Here is a 19,751-nt window from a genome sequence, read left to right as displayed (position 1 = left end):
ATTGGTGGCCTGGTGATGTACAAAAAAATGAGTTTTGAAAAGAACAAGAAATAGACTTGCTTCTAACTATCTGTATTTACTATCTGTTCAAGATCTTTTTACTGTCAAATGCTATTCTTTCTTTCATCTTAGAAGAAGTCTAAATAATCTCATATTGAGCAATTTCAAAGGAATATTTGATTAAATAAAAGAAACTGTGTGAGATGAACAAGAGTACGAACCAAAGGAGTGAGATCAGGTGAAACCACAGTGAACAAAGGAAAGCCTGTGCCCAGGAGAGCCTGCAGGTGGTTCCTGAACTCTGACCCTTAGCCTCAGGACACCAGGTGAAAGTTCCCTGGACCTCTCTGTTTGAGGGGGTACTTTCTAGATTTTGTCGACCAGTTCCTGTCAGTGTGTTTGCAGAAAGTATTTTCTCTGACTTGTATCATATTCAGATCCAGTTTGGAAAGTGAGCAATTAAGACGTCAGAAACCCCCCCCCCCCCCCCATTAGGAGGAGGCCGGTCCTGTTGTTGTTTCGTCTTTGTTCTTTGTCGTTGTTTACGCATTTTAAAAGCTTTGTTCTGTAACCCGTGTACTGAGCATTCCGGTCGTTCGTCTTGCAGAATTTCAAGTGTGGGATTGGGCTGTGTGCTGATTTGACTTCGTGGAGACACGGTTTGGATGCCTCCATTGGTGCTTTCAACACATCTTTAGGGATCTGGGGCGGTCTTTGCCATGTGGTCTCAATAAGGTGATAGATTTTCAGATTTTGGGAGTTGGCAGGAAGCAGTCAGAACTGAATTAGAGGCAGGAGCTGGGAATTAAGTGCTTGGGCCTAACTCGTTCATGAAAACTCCAGCCACGGATGTCCATAGATCATTTTGACAGAGGTTTGTGTGTAGGTTCTTGTATCCTCGCCTGCAGGAGGGAAGTTGCTTGCTCTCTCAAAAGCAGTAAGATATCACTGGCTAACCGGAGGGTTTTTTTTTTTTTTTTTTTTCTTTCAGAACAGACCTCAGGCTTGGGGTATGTGGGGGCTCTCCACCTTCCTTGAAAAGAGAACTGCACAGAAAAGCACCCTCAGAGGGTTGCTAAAAACAGCTGGACAAACACTTTCAGCCGAAAGTTGACAGTTTTAGAGAGGACTAGCGTTGAAGATGCCATGAAACAAAACTCAGTGTAGAAACCAAGAGGATAGACGTGTCCAGGCGACAGGGGCTGGGAAATATTAATAAAGGCACCTCCAAAAATGGAGCTACTCTAAGGAAGTGAGGGAAGGTTTAGATTTCACATGCAGGAGCTTGGCATCCAGATCCATCTGTGCCCACAAAGACTTTGCCAGCCCGTCGCCTCCCGAGAGTAGTCCTTTGCTTTCTTTTTCATCCTGGGGTATCAGTCTCCCCATCCAGCAGCTCCCGCGCTGGTCTTTGGTCCTGCGGGAGCGACTGCCGAGCGCGGCCGGGTGGGCGGGGCGCCACGTCTCCAGCGCGCACAGGGTTAAGCGGCTGGGGCGGCGCGGGGAGGCGGGAGGCGGGAGGCGGGAGGCGGGAGGGAGGGGGCGGCCGGGCTCCTGGGTTGACTTCGCCCCGGCTGCAGCCAGCAGCGGGTTAAGCGCCGCCCGCTCGGAGAGAGCTGAGCCCCGCCGCCGCTCCGAGCTCGCATTCGGATCCGCTAGAGCAGGAAGATGGCGACGGACGGCGCGAGCTGCGAGCCCGACTTGTCCCGCGCCCCGGACGACGCGGAGGGGGCCACGGCGGAGGCGGCGGTAACCGAGTTCCCTGGGCGCCGGGAAGGGGTAGACGCGGGTTGGGGGTGGTGCCGGGGTCCCCGCTGGACACTCCCAGAGGGGTGCCCCGTCCCTCCCTGGGATGCCTTGTTCTTCTCTGGGGTGCTCTTACTTGTTTGGGTTCCTTTTCCTTCCCCGGAGTATCCCTTCCCAAGGGGACCCTCTTCCCCTGAATACCCCTTCCTCTCCCGGGCTCTGCCCTTTGGGTGTCCCTTCCCCGGGGTGTCCCCGAGGCCAGAAGCGGGTTCGAGTTGGGGCGATGCCACCCCACCCCCGGATGCCAGGGGTTGGTCCTTCTGGACCTCCCCGCACGCATCCTTGGTAACCCCTTTGCACACTCGCGGGGTGCTCATGGAGGATCTCGGCCCCCATTGTTCACCTCTCCCCGGCGCGGAGCGAACGCGGGTCTAGGGGTGCCTGACAGCTCTCGGAGGACCTGGGGAAGCCGAGAGGGGAGGCGAACCATCGCCGGGCAGGTGTGGGGGATGCTCTTTGTGTGTGGGGTTCCTGAGTGTTGGGGAGATTGAGAGGCCCCGCGAGCGCCAGCACTTTGGATACTAGCTGCCTGCTGCTTGGTGAGAAGTCTGTGGGGACGTTCCTCCCTAGCCAAAGCCGGATTGAGCTGGGTTTTCTGGACCCGGTGTTCACACGTCGTTCCCTTTCCCCGGCGTCCTGGCTCGCTTAGGCGCGTACCTGCCCCCTTCCTTGGTGCTCTGAATGTCTGCACGCACAGACCCTTCCTCCCTCTCCTACTCGGGGGGTCTCGACCCACCACCCGCAAAACTGGGTCGGAAAACATTCGAAGGTCTGGGAAGCAGCTTTTGCTAGAGCTGCAAAGATCTGCAAAGAAAGGCGAGTCCGGCAGGGCCTCCCACTCTTGGCCAAATCAGGCAGCTCTTTCCGAGGATTCCGAGTGGGACGGCGTGAGCTGAGCCTGGCTTGGATGCCCTCTCCGTGTCTCCCACCTCCAGATCCGAGCCCCGGTCTGGGCAGCAGAGGGCAGGGCCAGGTGTAAACAACCTGGGCTGTTTAATTTCCTCCCACCTCTGGTGGTAGGGCGTAGAATGAGGAAGAAGAGATGTGGAGGAAGGTACACAGGGGTGATAGCTGCGAAAGAAGAACGGGGGGGGGGGGGGGGGCACGAGGGGGAGGGGCGGCTAATAATCCCCATCAGCGAAAGTGGAATATTCTGGGCTAAAGCTTTTGGGAGAAATTGAGTTTTCCATTCTCTGCTAGTAAGAACTTTAAAAATACATCAAATGAAACCTTTCCACTTGTGAATTACTTTTGTTCTGTGAGGGACAACAGAAAGTGCCCATCAAAACAACTCCCCTTGGGAAGTTGAGTGTCCAGTTGTCCATGAGGAGGAGGGGGAAAGTGGAGGTGTGGGAGATCATACTTCTTCTCCCCTAGGAAGGTGGATACTTTGTTTAATCTATTTCGAATACACTGCTTTGTGCCTACAAGGTATTTTAATCTCCAGACAAACCAACACAAGCATGCGGGTTATGATTTTGATATATAAGATGGTAAATAAAATTGCATTGTCAGGAATACTTCTGTGCCAACAAGGTCAGTGCTCCTGCCAGCCGTTTAAAAACGTCAGGAGCGTGATTCAAATGGTGATAAGTCAGCAGCTTCATTATTTTACTCTTGTTAAGGGGTCTAGGCAGTCAAAAATCTCCGGATTTTTGAAAAGAACCTTCTTCATTATTTCCATGGGATTCTGTAGGCTTCAAACCTGCAGTAACAGTCTTAAGGTTTTTAAAGTAACTAATTTCTTTTAAGTAAACATGTTGTTACTTTTTATTCAGTAAAACTGGGTATATTTATTTTTTTACATATATTTTGAATTTGAAAAGGGACTCTTACATTAGCTACTTGAGTAAACTGATATTTATTTATTTATTTCAAGGCAAAGCTTGCAATCCGTGCCTCTCTGTAAGTGCTGAAATTAGAGGCCTTAACCACCACCCTACCTGGCTTTAAACTGTTATATATATGTATATACATATACATATACATATAAGCTAGTTTGAGAAATCCTTTTCATCATACTTGTTTTTCAGCTAATGGTTAAAAATTAATGCTATATTTTGTGTTTTGGCCAACAAAGAACTTAATATATATAATTTAAATTTTAATGAGCAATTCTCTTTTTGCCTTGTAAAGATTTATTTCATTTCAAAATGATTGACAACTTGTGGAATTTCATATATACATTTGGCAGCACCAAGCTTGTGCATTCCCAAAGCAGTTGGCTATTTTTGAAAGTGCATGTTTTCAGAGGGTTTTTTTTTTTTTCCTATTTAGATTGTTGCTTAGGAACCGGTTTAATTTATAGCTTGCAGTTTAATATAATTTCCAGTGGAGTGTTTTAAATTTAGTTTGTTATCCTTGTTCTTCGCTGTTTAAATCCTGAAAGCACCCCGAGTGTGTAACACTGGCTAACAGCTACATTATTCACCAGGATTGTATTAATAGTCTGCGCTGTGATCCAGCCGGGAGCCTGGGTTATTTTCGGTACCTTAGCCAAATGGGATGACTTTTATAGGCCATATTGCTATTTCTGCTCAGAATATAACTGTTAATGGTAGGCAGTATGGAAAACAGAAATCTGCTTTTTATTGTCACTGTGGAATTTGGGAGTCAGAAGAAAATGGAGATCCATTTAGAGCTAGCTGTATTTGGGAAGGCAACCAGCATTCTGCTCACTGTAGGATTTCTGGATTAGCTGATATGCAGAATGTTGGTATAGGTTTTGCTGTGAGAGTGGCAATGACAAGGAATACCTTGACATTGTTTCGGTTAAAAACACATAAGTGTTAAAAACACATCAGTGTTAAATTTAATGGCTGGCGCCTAGAATACAAATGCAATAAAAGGTATCTTAGCTGGTTTTGGTTTTCATTTTTTTGGCAAAATGAGTTTGTAGTTATATAGTAGCTGGGAAATGTTGAAAGCTTGACAGACAGAATAATTTTAAAAGGAAATAACATCAGCTCAACACACATTACTGAGCAGTCATGAATGTAGAAGTATCATGGACAATGTCTTCCTGCCTGTGACCCCTCAAAGCATGAGTACCTTAGACATTGCAGCACACTGAGGAGTCAGATCCTGACAGGCATGAGTACTGTGGATAGAAGTTTTAGGAACAACAGAGAGACGTTCCTACTGGAAGGATCTCGAAGTGCTCACGGTAGGCACTGGCATAGTCCATGGTGGAGGACATTTGTGCTGGGCCCTCGGAGAGAGGATCTGAACAGGGACAGCAGACAGTGGTGTTCACCCGTGGCCATTTCTCAAGTTTCCTTCACAGATGTCCCCTGTCAAAAGGTTTTCAAAGACGAGTAGAGAGATGTCACCATCTCAGTTACAGGTTTTAAAAAATAGCTTTAAGTTTGGCAAAATTTGAAAGATTAGAATGGAGATAGTTTTACACGTTATGCTGTCTCCTTTTAAACAACCCCTTGCATATTTGCTTGCACCTGTTCTGTTTATTTTTATTGTTATTGCTGCTATTACATTTCTCATAGGAGCAATTTTGTGTTAAAAGTATTTGCCCCATTTGTGGTTGAATCCATACCAGCGCTTAATTACCAGTTGGCTCCATTCTCATGTGTTTCCCATAAGTTTATATGTTGAGAAAACACTTCACAGCATTAGTACTTCATCATCAACAACAGAGATCAGCTGCTGATCATGTGACCAGCAAGGCTATGGCCTAGAGAGAGTGGAAGCCTTCCAGGAGAATGGCGAGAGTTGATATGTTAAATAAGGGTCCTTAGAAGCTGTCACAATACTTGATGTTGATCAGCTAATCGGGAAGTATACTCTGTGATACAAGATGCTAATGCAGATGTTGGCCAGTGGTTTATAATAGTTAACACTGCAGATGTTTCAGGTAGCAAATAGAAAGACTGACTGATTTTCTTTCCACCTCTGTATTTCCTGGACATGGACACTTGGACACTTAGCTACATCTTCAGGCCTTTGAAGCTCAGTTTTAAGACATCCATTATTTACTGTATAATGGAGGGAGGGGTGATACATGTGTGGAGGTCAGAGGTCAGCTTTGTAGAGTTGGTTCTCTCCTTGCATTTCTGGAATCTGGAGATCAGACTCATGCCATCAGGTTTAGGAGGCAAGAGCCTCTATCTGCTTCACCATCGCACCAGCCCAGTTTTCATTTTTATATTTCCCTTTCCTAAATTGCTTTTCTCGATGACCTATCAACTGCTTTCCAGATTTGTTTTCAAAATTAGATTTTCCTTTTTTTTATTTTTTATTAATTACACTTTATTCATTTTGTATCCCCCCATAAGCCCCTCCCTCCTCCCCTCCCGATCCCACCCTCCCTCCCCTTTCTGCATGCATGCCACTCCCCAAGTCCACTGATAGGGGAGGTCCTTCTCTCCTTTCTGATCTTAGTCTATCAGTTCTCATCAAAAGTGGCTGCATTGTCCTCTACCATGGCCTGGTAAGGCTGCTCCCCCGCTCAGGGGGAAGTGATCAAAGAGCAGGCCATTCAGATTATGTCAGAGGTAGTCCCTCTTCCCATTACTATGTAACCCACTTGGACACTGAACTGCCATGGGCTACATCTGTGCAGGAGTTCTAGGTTATCTCCACGAATAGTCCTTGGTTGGAGTATGAGTCTCTGGGAAGTTCCCTGTGTTCAAATTATCTTGTTCTGTTGCTCTGCTTGTGGAGTTCCCGTCCCCTCCAGCTCTTACTATTTCCCACTTCTTACATAAAATTCCATTCACTCTGCCCATCAGTTGGCCATCAGGCTCAGCATCTGCTTTGACAGTCTATACTGCAGAGGCTTTCAGAGGCCCTCTGTGAGAGGTTTCAAGGTTGTTTCCTGTTTTCTTCTGGCTTTCAGAGGCCCTCTGTAGCAGGTTCCAAGGTTGTTTCCTATTTTCTTTTTCTTCTGATGTCCATCTTCTTTGCCTTTCAGGATGGGGATTGAACATTTTAGTTAGGGTCCTCTCTTTTGCTTAGTTTGTTTAGATGTACTCAAAATTAGATTTTCAACACTATTAGCTTTCTTTTTTCAGTTCCCTGTATTCATTGTGATGACTGAGGCTGAAGATGGAATGGCCATAAGATGATGACCAGACTTCCTGACCCTTCCTGAACTTTTCCAACGTTAAAATCAAAGCCTTTTCACTCACTAGGATATGGAGGAAGGGATGGTTGATAGGGTGAGAGAAAAATTCCAAAAGGTTTGGACACAGGAAAAGATTGGACAGAAATGAAGAGATTAGGTAAGGCTTTGGAACAGTGCACAGGTACCTGGAATGTGGACTAGAAGCCAGCATCAAGGCCACAGAGGAGGACAATGCAGCTAGTCCTGATGAGATCTGATAAGTTAGGGTCAGATGGAAGGGGAGGAGGACCTCCCCTATCAATGTGCTTGGAGAAGGGCATGGGAGGAGATAAGGGAGGGAGGGTGGGATTGTGAGGGAATGAAGGAGGGGACTACAGCTGGGATACAAAGTGAATAAACTGTAATTAATATTAAAAAATAAAAATTTAATTGAAAAAAAAAGTGCTTAGCTGAGGTGGAGTCATTTCTCTGCCCAGGCCTCATAGGTCCTGCCACATCAGCTCATTGAAAAGAGGCTTTAGCATTAGAGGACATCTATGATAAGCTCCTGACCTGTTTTCTCTCTCTTCCACCACTTCTGGTGTCAATCCTGTTTGCCATTCTGAATGAGATTGAAACATCCTCCCTAGGGTCCTCTTTTTTTGTTTAGCTTCTTTAGGTCTTCAGATTTTAGTATTGGTTATCCTACATTTTATGCCTAATATCAGCTTATAAGTGAGTATAGACTATGTGTGTCTTTCTGGTTCTGGGTTACCTCACTCAGGATGATCTTTTCTAATTCCATCCATTTGCTTACAAATTTCATGATTTCCTTTTTTTTTTTTTTTTTTTTTTTTTTTAATAACTGAGTAGTATTCCATTGTTTAAATGTGCACAATTTCTGTATCCATTCTTTGGTTGAGGGATATCTAGGTTGTTTCCAGATTCTTGCTATTACAAATAAAGCTGCTATGAACATAGTTGAACAAATGTCCTTGCTTTCAGATATGTGCATAGGAGTGGTATAGCTGCATCTTCACTATTTCCGATTTTCTGAGAAAGCTCCAGATTGATTTCCAAAGTGGTTGTACCTGTTTGCACTCCCACTGGCAATAGAGGAGGGTTCCCCTTTCTCCACATCCTTTCCAGCCCGTGATCTTAGCTGTTCTGTTGGGTGTGAGATGGAATCTCAGAGTCATTTTGATTTGCATCTCTCTGGTGATTAAGATGTTGAGCAATTCTTTTAAGTGTTTCTCTGCCATTTGATATTCCTCTGTTGAGAATTCTCTGTTTGGCTGTGTACCCCATTTTTAAAATTGGATTATTTTGTTTGTTGTTGTCTAATTTGAATAGGGAAGGGAATAGAAGGACCAGGAGCTCCACAAAGAGACCAACAAAGCTAAAAAATCTAAGCCCAGGGATTCCTGCAGAGACTGATGCACCAACCGAGGCCCATGCATGAAGAGGACCTCGACCTCTTGCTCAGATGTAGTCAATTGGCAGCTCAGTTTCCATGTGTGAACCTGAGTAAGAGGAGCAGGGGCTGCCTCTGCCATGAACTCAGTTGCCTGGTCTTTGGTCACTTTCTCTGGCGATGAGGCTTTGACAGGCCACAGAGGATAAGGATCCAGGTAGTCCTGATGAGACTTGATAAACTAGGATTAGATGACAGGGGAGGAGAACTCCCCCTTTCAGTGGCCTAGGGTAAGGAGATAGGGGGAAAGAGGGAGGGGACCACAATCGGGGTATAAAATAAATAATTTTTTTAATTTTTTTAAAATATTTTTTATTTTTAAATAATTTTATACATTCACTTGTATCCCAGCTGTAGCCCTCTCCCTCTTTCCCTCCCAATCCTCCCCTCCCTCCCTCATCTCCTCCCTGCCCCCTTCTGAGTCCACTGAGAGGGGGTGTTCTCCTCTCCTTCTGTCTGGCCCTAGCTTATAAGGTATCTTCATGATGGTTGCAATGTCCTTATTTGTGGCCTATCAAGGCTGTTCCTCCCTCAGGGGGGAGGGGAAGCTCATGAGTTCATGTCAGAAACAATTCCTGTCCCCCTTATTAGGGAACCCACTTGGATACTGAGCTACCATGGGCTATGTCTGAACAGGGGTTGTAGGTTATATCCATGCATGGTCCTTGGTTGGATAAACAGTCAAGGAAATCATGAATTTTGCAGGCAAATGGTGGGATCTAGTAAAAAAAAAAAAATCATCCTGAGTGAAGTATCCCCAAAGCAGAAAGACACACATGGTATATACTCACTTATATAGACCTATAAGATAGGATAAACATACTAAAATATGTATACCTAAAGAAGATAAACAAGAAAGAGGTCCAGGGGTAAGATGATCAATCCTCATCTAGAAAGACAAAGAGGATGGACATTGGAAATAGGAGAAAACAAGTAACAGGACAGAAGCCTACCACAGAAGGCACCTGAAAGACTCTGCCTAGCAGTGTATCAAAGCAGATGCTGAGACACATAACCAAGCCTTCAGCAGAGTGTAGGAAATCATATGAAGGAAGGAGGAATTAGTATATCCTAGAGGGGACAGGGAGCCCCACAAGGTCCAAATATATCTGAGCACAGGGGTCTTTTATGAGAATGTTTATCCAACCAAATAAATTTTTAAAATTAAAAATAAAAGAAATATGAAAAAAGAAAAGAGACTTTATTTGAAGACATTTTATTTGATTCCTCTCTACCAATTGCCTTTGCAAGATTTATATAACATTTACAAAGGCCTTTGCTTGGGATGGAGTGAATACTGTAGTCAGTGAAGAGCTTGAAACTCAGTTAAGAAAGCCCAGCATGGTGATGTGCATTTAGTCCAGGGAGGCAGAGTGGGTGTATTGGGCTTGGCCAGTCTCTGCCAGCCAGGCTTGTGGGGTTCAGACTAATGCTAGAACCTGTCTCTACAAACAAGGTGCCCCTATGCGAGGAGTGACTCCCAAGATTGGCTTCCGGTCTCCACACACAGGCGCACACATTTATATTCTTTCTCTGTCTCTCTCTTTCTCTCTCTTTTCATCTTTCTCTTTAGGAGTTACTGAGGGAAAGTTTTCTGGTAACATTAATGGTGAAGGGCTGTTAAGATTTTATTTGTATCAGTTGTAATTTATACAAAGACTACCAATACAGTGTATGGCATGTTGTGGTCCACGTAGAAACAGTGATTTGAGTGCAAAACTTTTCACTTTTAGCCGTTAGGCTGGGAATCTATGTGAAGGCCGTGGTGAGTACAGCATTTGTGGAGTGGGCCCTCGGTTCTAAGTTATTTTGTTTCAGCCTTGCTATATTTCACCAAAATGATGGGAAAGACCCAGGTTCTTCTTCAAAAGGGTTCAGGAACCCCAAGACTATTGTTTTTGCCTTTTCTGTCCTGGTTTAATGAAAATCATCATGTTGGCATTTGCCGTCTGCAGGTAATCAAGATCTGTGATGTATTACAAAGTTCTTTGTGGTGCCTGTTAAATGTGGAAGCCCTTTCACTGAGGGGCTGATTCAAGTCTCCTGTTAGGCTGCATGGAAATCTGAGTTCTGGTAGAAATATACTTGTTTTCTTTTTCTTTTCGTCTTTGTTTTGTGTGTTTGTTTTCTGAACTGGGGATTCTTTCTTTCCCTGAAGAGGAAATAGAAGAAGAGGAAATGAGGAAAAGGCTGAGTTCAATGCTCCCTGCTGTAGCCACTTTTCCGTTTTCCCTCCAGCTTTCTCTTGGTTAAAATTAGCTACACCCATTACCAGGTTTCCTTCCTGGCATTGTTTCATTAGCACTATTACCTTCTCCCAACTCAGCATTGCTTGTCTTGTGTGAAAGTGTTCAGGCAATGCTGCCTGCCTTGAGGCACATGGTAGGCCATGAGTTCTCATTTAGTCTTAAGGGTTACTCGGAGTGTAGTTGTGCCTACTAAGTGGCCCCTAAAGTAGGGTGGCATATTGTACCTTAGTTGCTCCTGGAGCCACTGTCATGTTGCGCCTGATACCATAACATGCTTTCTCTTTGATAGCGAATGGAGGGAGGCATGTTAGCTAAAAGCATCTGAAGATGTACTATTATTGCTGTGTTGACAGCTAGTAAGGATGGGGACATAGATTTCCCCAAAGATGAGTTTAATACTTTGGGGAAATGCACAAGGCAGGACATGATTAGTTATCACATGCAACAGACTCTTAAGACAGAGGAAGGGAAAGATTGCTAGAGTCTCCAAGAGCATACAACATGAAGGTGGTCCTGTATGCTGAAGAAAGATGGGGATGAGAAAAGAGTGTTGGGGAAAGCAAAAGCAAGGGTGAGAGTCTCTCCTTCCCTCCCTTCTCCTCTCCTCTCCCCTTCCCTCACCTCCGGTCCTCTGTCCTGCTTTGTGATACACTTGCACTTTCCCTCAACTCTCTCTCTTCTTTTCTTGTCTTTCTCTTATTCTAGCAGGATGTCACTGTAGCCCAGGCCAAGTTGGCTTCAAACTTTCAGCAATCTGGCTTCAGCTTCCCAAGTTTTTAGACCAAGGAATGAACCACCACACCTGGGTAGAGTTTTAAAAGTTGGTCGACATCCTGAAGATGATATTCTTTGAGAACTCTTTTTTGTTTGTTTCTTTAAAGATTTATTTTTTTATATAGTATTCTGCCTGCATGTGTACCTGCATGCCAGAAGAGGGCGTCAGATCCCAGTACAGATGGTTGTGAGCCACCATGTGGTTGCTGGGATATGAACACAGGACCCCTGAAAGAGCAGTCAAAGCTCTTAACCTCGGAGCCACCTCTCCAGCCCTGAGAACTCATATAATTGGCTAAATCCACACTCTAAATAAGTAGAAAGTTGCACTTAATTTTTACTCATGTTGATACAGCATTCAGTATTTTGGTTTCAAGATATTTTACTGACTTCTTTTCCGTTTAGTTCCTATTTGTTTTCAAAGAAAATCTTGCTTGCTTACAGAGATCTGAATGCAATTATTTGTATAAAATATTAATCTAGGAAAAACACATTTCTTAACTTTGAAGGAAAAAAAAAAAGACAAAATCACTTTTCCTCAAGTACTTCTCAAAAGCTTTTAGTCCCAAGGAAAAAAAACATAAAGATTTTCTCATCCAGTAATCCAGTTCCCCTCCTGGCATATAAAATCAAGGCGCTTGAGGGCTAGATAGATTTTTAGAGCCCACATAGTCTAGTACCCCTAGTTTAGAGATTACTGAGTCCAGTGCCCTCCTCTTGGGAGAAGCCTGAAAGCCTAGCAGGTAAGGCAACCTGCCCTTCTTTGGTGACTGTTCTCTTGGTTGTCCCTGCACCTGTGTTTCTAACTCTTGCCTGATCTTCAAGCCCTCTTCTTTTCCAGCTACCTTCCCACTTCTGCTTACAAACCCATTGATCACATGGGAAGGGAAGACTTGGTGTTGAAGGGAAGAGCCAAACAAGATAATTGTCTGTGTGTCCGATTACATTGTCATTAGAGGATCACTGCTAATGCGACTGATGCGTTTGGGCAAATGTTTGAGGGACGCTTCTGCCCCTGCAGCTCAGAGTATCATTTGAAAGCTTTTTGGCAACTGTTACGGTTAGGGTCTGCTGTCAATGTGACATAAACCTACAGTCACACTGGAAGGAGAACATGAGTGAAGGAATTGGCCTATGGCCATATCTATGAGCTATTTTCTTAATTGATAAATTGATATAGGACACAGCCCACTGTGTCTACAGACAGAACTGTAGCTAACTGTGAGTCTGAGAGCAAACCAGTAAGCAGCTTTCCTCTAGGATAACTATACACAATAAATTAACAGACATGACTTGTTATATCCCAAGGCAGATGCTGTTTCTGTTTGACTGGACACTGAGAAATTTTTATACAGTAGGTGTTCAGAACAATAGGTTTCCTGGATATGGAACTTTTCTGACAAGTGAACTCAGTCTGGTAGACTGGTTTCATCTTCTTGTTGGTGGCTTTATCATTATTTTTATTTCCTTTGTGCCACTGAAATAATGTAATTTGGATTTGCTCTTTGGTTAAATTGGGAAAGTTGAGTTCAGTAATAAAAGCATAGTGTGAATATGTTTCTCTTGGTATTTGGGGTTGGAGCAGTCTTGTTTTCATCGGTGCTCTGAAGATCTTAATGTTGTAATGTGAACAGCAATATGTTCTGTCATCTGTCTTTTTTGAGAATTAGATTATTATGGTAGTTTTAAAATAAATATCATAAGATGTAGGGTAATTCAGTTTAGTCTTCAACCAAGATGCATTAATGACCTTTTCTTTTATATCTAAGTTCTTTGTGCAATAGGTATATGAGATCAAAGCCGCTTCAAGTGAAATAACAGCACAGGGCTTTGTTTATTTCTCTTCCCTCTCCACAGGGCTAGTGGACCAGGCTTGTAATCTCAGCTACTTAGAAGACTGAGACAGGAGGATTACAAGTTCAGGGTGAGCGTGAGATATAGAGAGAGTTCAAGGCTGACCTGACCGACTTAGTGAGACGTTTCAAAATGGAAAGATAAAGGATATAGCCCAGTGGTAAAGCACAGGCTTAGAATACTAAAGAGTAATGTGCTTCCCCCCTTTATTTTTTTCTTTTAAGGAGTCTCTTAACTTCTTTCATATAGATATGTATATATATACATATATATACACATACATATATATATACATATGTATGTATACATACACATATATGTGTGTGTGTGTGTGTGTGTTTTACTCAGCATATAGTAACAAAGTTTTCTTGTGACCTTTTTGTACATGCTTAGTTTTATCACCCCACATCCAACCCTCCTACACTTCTGTCCCTGGTATTAGCTTCTGAGCTTTTCATTTTTTTAGTAAGAAGCCCCAGCATACTCTTAATTTACTTATAAAATAGCCAGAGTCTTGAGAGCGTCACCATGAAGAATGAAAGCGTCGGGTAACAGAAAGTAGCACTGGGATTTTATTGCTGAAATCAAGCATTTAGTAATGTTTCACCAAGGTGGCAGGAGTGGAGCTAGATGTAGTGGCAAGAGAGACAGGCACAGATGCTTTGTGTGCTCAAAATCATGCATCACTTAATATTGGTAGTAGAAGACAGATTTCTTTAGCATTCTGTATGATGCACTGGGGGTTCAGCAAGAACGGTTGTGGCAGTGTTTTCCGCCTTTAATGAATTTCCTTTTTATTGACATTATATGTAGAAAAATAGAAGAGCTAGGAGGTCACATGCCGTGCTACTGCTGAGGGAAGCAGGGTGAGCTCTCCTGACTCTTAACATGAATCAGAGTCTTGGCGCTGCTTTTATAATTCGTTAGTCCTTAAAGCAGAGTGCTTTGCTTGTGAGGCTTCGAAGAAATAAGGACAGTAAAACACACAATTAATTAAAATCTTTAGAACAGGCAGCATCAGCATTAATAAAACATTATCCTCTAAAGCACACAGGAATTGCAGTCTTAGTGGGGGAGAAATAGGATAAAAGTCTCTTTCATCATAGTCAGTAACCTGTTTATTCAGTTTGGGTTGGCAGATGTAAAAAAGAATAGACTTAGGCAATACCCTGCTTCTTTCTACACAAACATCTGGGTTATTAATATCAGTTGCTCATGTATACCCTCTTGTGCAGTCCTCAGAAGAGGACACATATGTTCTTGTGCAGTCCTCAGAAGAAAGGTACAGAGTAGGTGTTAGAACTTCCAACATGTCAATGAGAAAAGAGATCATTTGATGAAATGTTTCTCAAAGTGGTCTCCATCCTTCAACATCAGCAGGAGCCTGTTAGGCAAATCATACCCACCCCCACCTTCACCGAATCAATTTCTTTTCGGAGTGGAACCCTGCTGTGTTTTAAGAACAAGTCTCAGGTGTTCCATCCACATGCTGAAGTTTGAGAACCATTGGATTATACAAGCATCTGTGATAATGCTCTGCTTACGGGGACTGAATTTCAGATGGTCTATCGGACTTTACTACTTACTGGGAATATCTCTCTACAGTGGCCTGTGGAGCAGGGGTTTTCCAGTGCTATGCAGCCTTAGGTCTGCTACTGGTTTACTTATTTCTCCACATCCTTAGGCTCTGCCTCGCCAATGACTGCTGTTTCCTGTATATGTAAAAAGAAGCCGTTTGACTAGGAGGAACAGTCAGAAATCTTGCTTTGAAGATCCTTCTAGGTCTGGTCTCTTTCCACTGTGAATCATGGTTTTCTTTCTTAAGAGTCTTCTTGGGAATGAGCTATGACTGGTTCTGGCTATGTCTTGTGCCAGTCCCTGAAGTCATGGGTTTTGCTGTGCTTGCTTCTGTGTAGTCATAGAAATAGTCTGGTATTAGATACTTAAATGCAAACCCATTTCTCATTGGTTAATTGACGGAATGCACCCATTTTATGTGATGTTCACACAGCCCATAGGAACATTGGTGCTGTGTACCGTGTGCACAGACGAGCCAGACACAGGCACAGCTTGTGCATTCTTGTTTGCTGTTTACTAGTTGCATCATCTGTGTATGTTTTCTGACTCCTGAGTTGTAGTTTCTTTGACTAAAAACGGAGGTGCTAGTGTCCTGTGGGTTAAATTGGGTTCTTTGAAAATACTTGGAAAACATTTCAGTGCTGCACAAATGTGCAGTCAAATTCTAGAATGTTATTGAAGAACAACTTTAGAACTTAAGTGTTATGAGACATTTGGTGATGAACTATGCTGTCTCATCAGGTAGAGAGTGAATGGGTTTATCAAGAGTGCCTGCACAGAGTGGAGGAACATTGGCGTTTGGCAGGGGACCTCATACCCTGCACTAACTTAAACCTGGACAACATGCTGACTGATCCTCCCTCAGCTCCAGCTACAAAGTGGATGTCAGACGACCTCCATATAGAAGCCATAAGCAAAGAGGTTGGTGTTAAGGACAGGAATTTAGAGTCAGTGGTTATCTGAGTAAGCCTGAGAGCTAGGAAGTAGTTCCCAGTGAAGGTTGTGGAGAAAGAAATGACAGGGTTAGAAGAACGTTGGGTATGGAATAGGATTACCACACACTTGCACACTTGCATAGACTCCTCATAGTATACCTGGGCCTCTAAGAAGCAGATTTCTCCAGCCCTGGAGCCTTATTGTAACCTTCTTTACAGAAGGGCAAGACGCTACATAGGTTTGTGCTACATAGGTTTGTTTATCTCTGTAGCCTGGTTACAATGTTATCTGAGGACATTCAACAGTCAAGATAACTATATATGGGTGAGGGCTCAGGCTTACTAGAAACACTCTCTCTCTCTCTGTGTGTGTGTGTGTTTAAGAGCTGATAATACGAAGAATGTGTTCCTTAGAAAAGGGCAATTGTTATGTGACTTTGTGGATTGTAAATCTGAGAGTGCCCAGACATCTGACTTTAAGAGAAGGCAGAGTTCTAAAATGTTTAGTAATATTTTCAGATTTTCTAATGTTGGCTGAATGGAAGGTGAAACTTTTCTTCATGGCCCAAGTAAAACATCTGCTGGCCAGATTTGAGTATAGGCTGCCAGCTGGTGGCCTCTCCTGAAGGATGTTCTGTAAACAAGACCTGTTATTGTTGGATGCCCTGGAATTTATAATAACATCCCAGGAGCCACTATGTCAGGGACCCTCCCAGGAATACATCTGTGTTTTCTTGGTACCCTCAATATTAGTCCCCCTATCCCAAGGCCAGGCCTGTTTTGATACAGTCTCTGGTGAGTTTTAAATTTGTGCTGCATAATTTAGACAGATTCTAAGTCCACATGTTTAGGCAGTCAGACAAGTGCATCTCTTTTGAGGGGAGATTTGCAGAACTGGCACTACATGGTTTTCTGTGTCTAGGAGGTCAAGTGTCAGTCCTATGCTAAGCCACTGGATGGAAATGATTCATAGGTTGTCTATGTCTGTTTTACTTTTCTCTTCTGTATATATGTATGTTTAGGTGGTTGACTGTGTGAATGTATGTGTGTGGAGACCAGAGGACGATCTTTGATATCATTTTTAGGCATTAACCCACCTTCCTTGGTAAAGACATCATCTCTCATTGGCCTAGAGTTTGTCAAGGCTAGACTAGTTGGCCAGTGAGCTGCTGGGATCTGCCAGCTTCTACTCCTAGTAGTTGAAATGGATATCTGGAAGCCGCTGCGCTTGGCTTCAGGATAGCCATTCTTTTCAGGAATGATTTTATATTGACTCCATTTTTCAATTTGCATTACAGAAAAAGGAGTTTGATGTGGACACCCTCAGCAAATCAGAGCTACGGATGCTCCTCAGTGTGATGGAAGGGGAACTAGAAGCCAGAGACCTCGTCATTGAGGCCCTGAGGGTAAGAACATTCTGGAGTGCATCCTTAACTTTCCCAGAGGGCCAAGGACAGAAGTGCCTTCCATCTTAATTTTTGAATCAGTTGCATTTAAGGTGTTCTATCAGGCTAATGTATACTACACATTCAAAACATCAACCATAAAGAGACAAGCAAATAGAAGTCATGTGTTTGTTGAGATGATAGAAAGCTAAAGAATAAACCATTGAAAAGTGGCGACATGAAAACTTCACTGCATTAATCAGAAATCCTTATATGCATCACATATTTGTTTGACCTTAGACAGGGAATTTTTAAAAATTAATACTTTTGTGTCTTGTATGTATATGATAGCTCTGGGAGAAAATTAAGAGAATCATTTATACAAAATATTGCTGATAATAATCTTTTTACTTTCTATATAAGTCACGAGTGATGTTTTCATTTTTCAAAAGCTCATAGCTAAAATGAAAATGTTCGTGTCTTCAAATTATTTTTATCAGAGTTTTGAATAACTTTAAATTATTTCTGTAATAACTTACGAAGAATGTCAAATGCCTTGAATAACTTTTCTTTTTGAAATAATGTGAAGCTTTCCTGATACAGTTTTCTGATTGGAAATCTGTATCCTGACTTGTTTTGCTATCTCAGCCAACTGTATATGAAACTCAGGAACTGTTTCCACTTCCCCTGGGGATGAAGTTCTCACCCCTGTACAGCTGGGTACATGCCTGCACAGGGCGTAAGTTTCGGTTTTGTTTTGTTTTTTTTCCCTCTTTTATATTCCTTTGTGTGTAATCAGATATATCTTGGCTCTCAGTTATTTGGCAAAGAGGGTTGTAATTATTACATATAAAGCATGGGTTTATCTTACTTCAACTAAAGATTATTTCCTTAAACGTTGTCCTATGGACCTTGTTTACACATGTGAGAATGTGAAAACTGTCAGCTGATTGATGCCTGTGACAAGAGCTTTTATGGTGAAGAAGGGAGGTAGGAACAGCAGAAGGTCACATAGGTTGTACAAGGGTGTGTCCAGCTATGCAGGGCTGCACCCAGATGGGCAGGGGTAAGAACTTGGTCCCCAGTGGGAGTGGAAATGGCTCCTGAATTTCAAATAGTGGAAACTGTACTGTCGGTATGTTGTTTGCCATCAGTTCCATGGCTAAGAACCGTTTGCTCATGGCGGGGAGTTGGGTTGTATCGTCTGCAAGCCAGTGCTGAGGTGGGGGTAGAGCCTTTTGAATGTGGAGTTTTACTCATCTACAGTTTGCTCGTGAGTGTTGTCTGTCCTGCTCCACAGGCTGATTACAGCGTTGCCATGTGTGGCAGTGCCACAGAATGCAGCCGCCACGTCACGTCACCTCCTGAAACCAAGAGGAAGTGCAGGGCTCCAGCTTGTCCTTCACTTTTTCTGTGCTGTATTAACGTGTAATAGGCGCTGGCCCTGTGCAGCCTCCCACTGCTTCTGTAAACCTTTGGACACTTGGCGGATACCTTGTATTTCTGTTTTAGAAAGCACATGCATTTTTCTTTAATTACAGTATTTCTGATTGGAAGAGTACAAGGAAAGGTTCCCCAGCTATCCAGGGACTGTCTTCCATGGACAGAGTTTGAATTACAAGGAAACTTACATGGCACAGTCAGTGGTTTAAACCCTCATCAAATCCTATTTCTCAAGCTCACAAAGTATTTCTGTTGTGCTTTGCTAACCTGCCATGGACCTTATGGATAATTGGGTGTTTAAGTGGGATATATTAATCTAAAAAGTTAAAAAAAAAGTAAAATTCTCAATTGATTATGACATACATTTTCTGTCTTCTAATGGAAAAGTTAAGAGTTAATGGGGGAGATTGTAGAGGAGTTGGGGGTGCGTAAACTAATTAGAATGTATGAAAAATCTATTTTTAACAGAAGAAAAAAATGTATGTATGCTCACTGGAAGATAAGATGAATTTGATGGTCAATTGCACTTATTCATAGCATTGCTGTAAAGCAACAGTTGGAAGAGAATCCTGATCCAAGCCCACCATACTGTTGACTCAGATACAGTGAGGTAGTTTTACTGAAATACTGAATGACTTCTGGTAGAGCTCACCAAACAAAAGTGCATGTTTAGCCAGGCCTGGCGGTGCATGCCTGTTATGGATGTTGGCACTAGAGGGGCAGAGGCAATGAGATCAGCAAGTGTTCAAAACAAGTGTGGTTCTCATATCAAGGCCTCATGTCAAGCAAAACAAAACAAAACAGACAAAAATGAAGGGAAGGGAGAAAGAAAGGAAGAGAGGAGAAAGTATATGTTTACATGGAAATTGAATCTCTAGAAATTCAGAGATAATTTAATAATTTATTTAAAATAATTTAAATAAGTTGTTTATTGATAAAAAGAAAAGTGTCCCTCTCATTTCTCAAAATGGTCACACTGAAAGTTCTAATGAGAGGAATAAACTGAGGAGCATTTAAAAGTCTTGAGAACTTGAAAAGCATTGCTGGAGGCAAGCAGGTCTCTGAGTTCAAGGCCAACCTGTTTTCTAGAGTGAGTTCCAAACCAGGGCTACACAGAGAAACTCTGTCTCAAATAGATAGATAGATAGATAGATAGATAGATAGATAGATAGATAGATAGATAGATAGATA

The 19,751-nt window shown here is 42.9% G+C and overlaps 1 protein-coding gene across 1 annotated transcript in view; it reads left to right on the top strand.

Moving 5' to 3' along the window:
* Window positions 1-1,578: 1,578 nt before the first annotated feature.
* Window positions 1,579-19,751, top strand: part of Cttnbp2 (cortactin binding protein 2) — a 153,762-nt gene continuing 135,589 nt past the window's right edge. Inside the window, exons 1-2 of the mRNA XM_055612788.1 lie at window positions 1,579-1,749; window positions 17,031-17,138. Of these exons, the coding sequence (XP_055468763.1) occupies window positions 1,669-1,749; window positions 17,031-17,138 (189 nt within the window). The 5' untranslated portion in view covers window positions 1,579-1,668. The remainder of the gene's footprint in view (window positions 1,750-17,030; window positions 17,139-19,751) is intronic.

Source organism: Psammomys obesus, unplaced genomic scaffold (genome assembly GCF_907164565.1).
Source record: "Psammomys obesus unplaced genomic scaffold, mPsaObe1.curated_primary_1811, whole genome shotgun sequence".
Lineage (NCBI taxonomy): Eukaryota > Metazoa > Chordata > Mammalia > Rodentia > Muridae > Psammomys > Psammomys obesus.
Note: the sequence above shows the minus strand (reverse complement) of the source record. Positions and strands in the feature narration are given on the sequence as shown.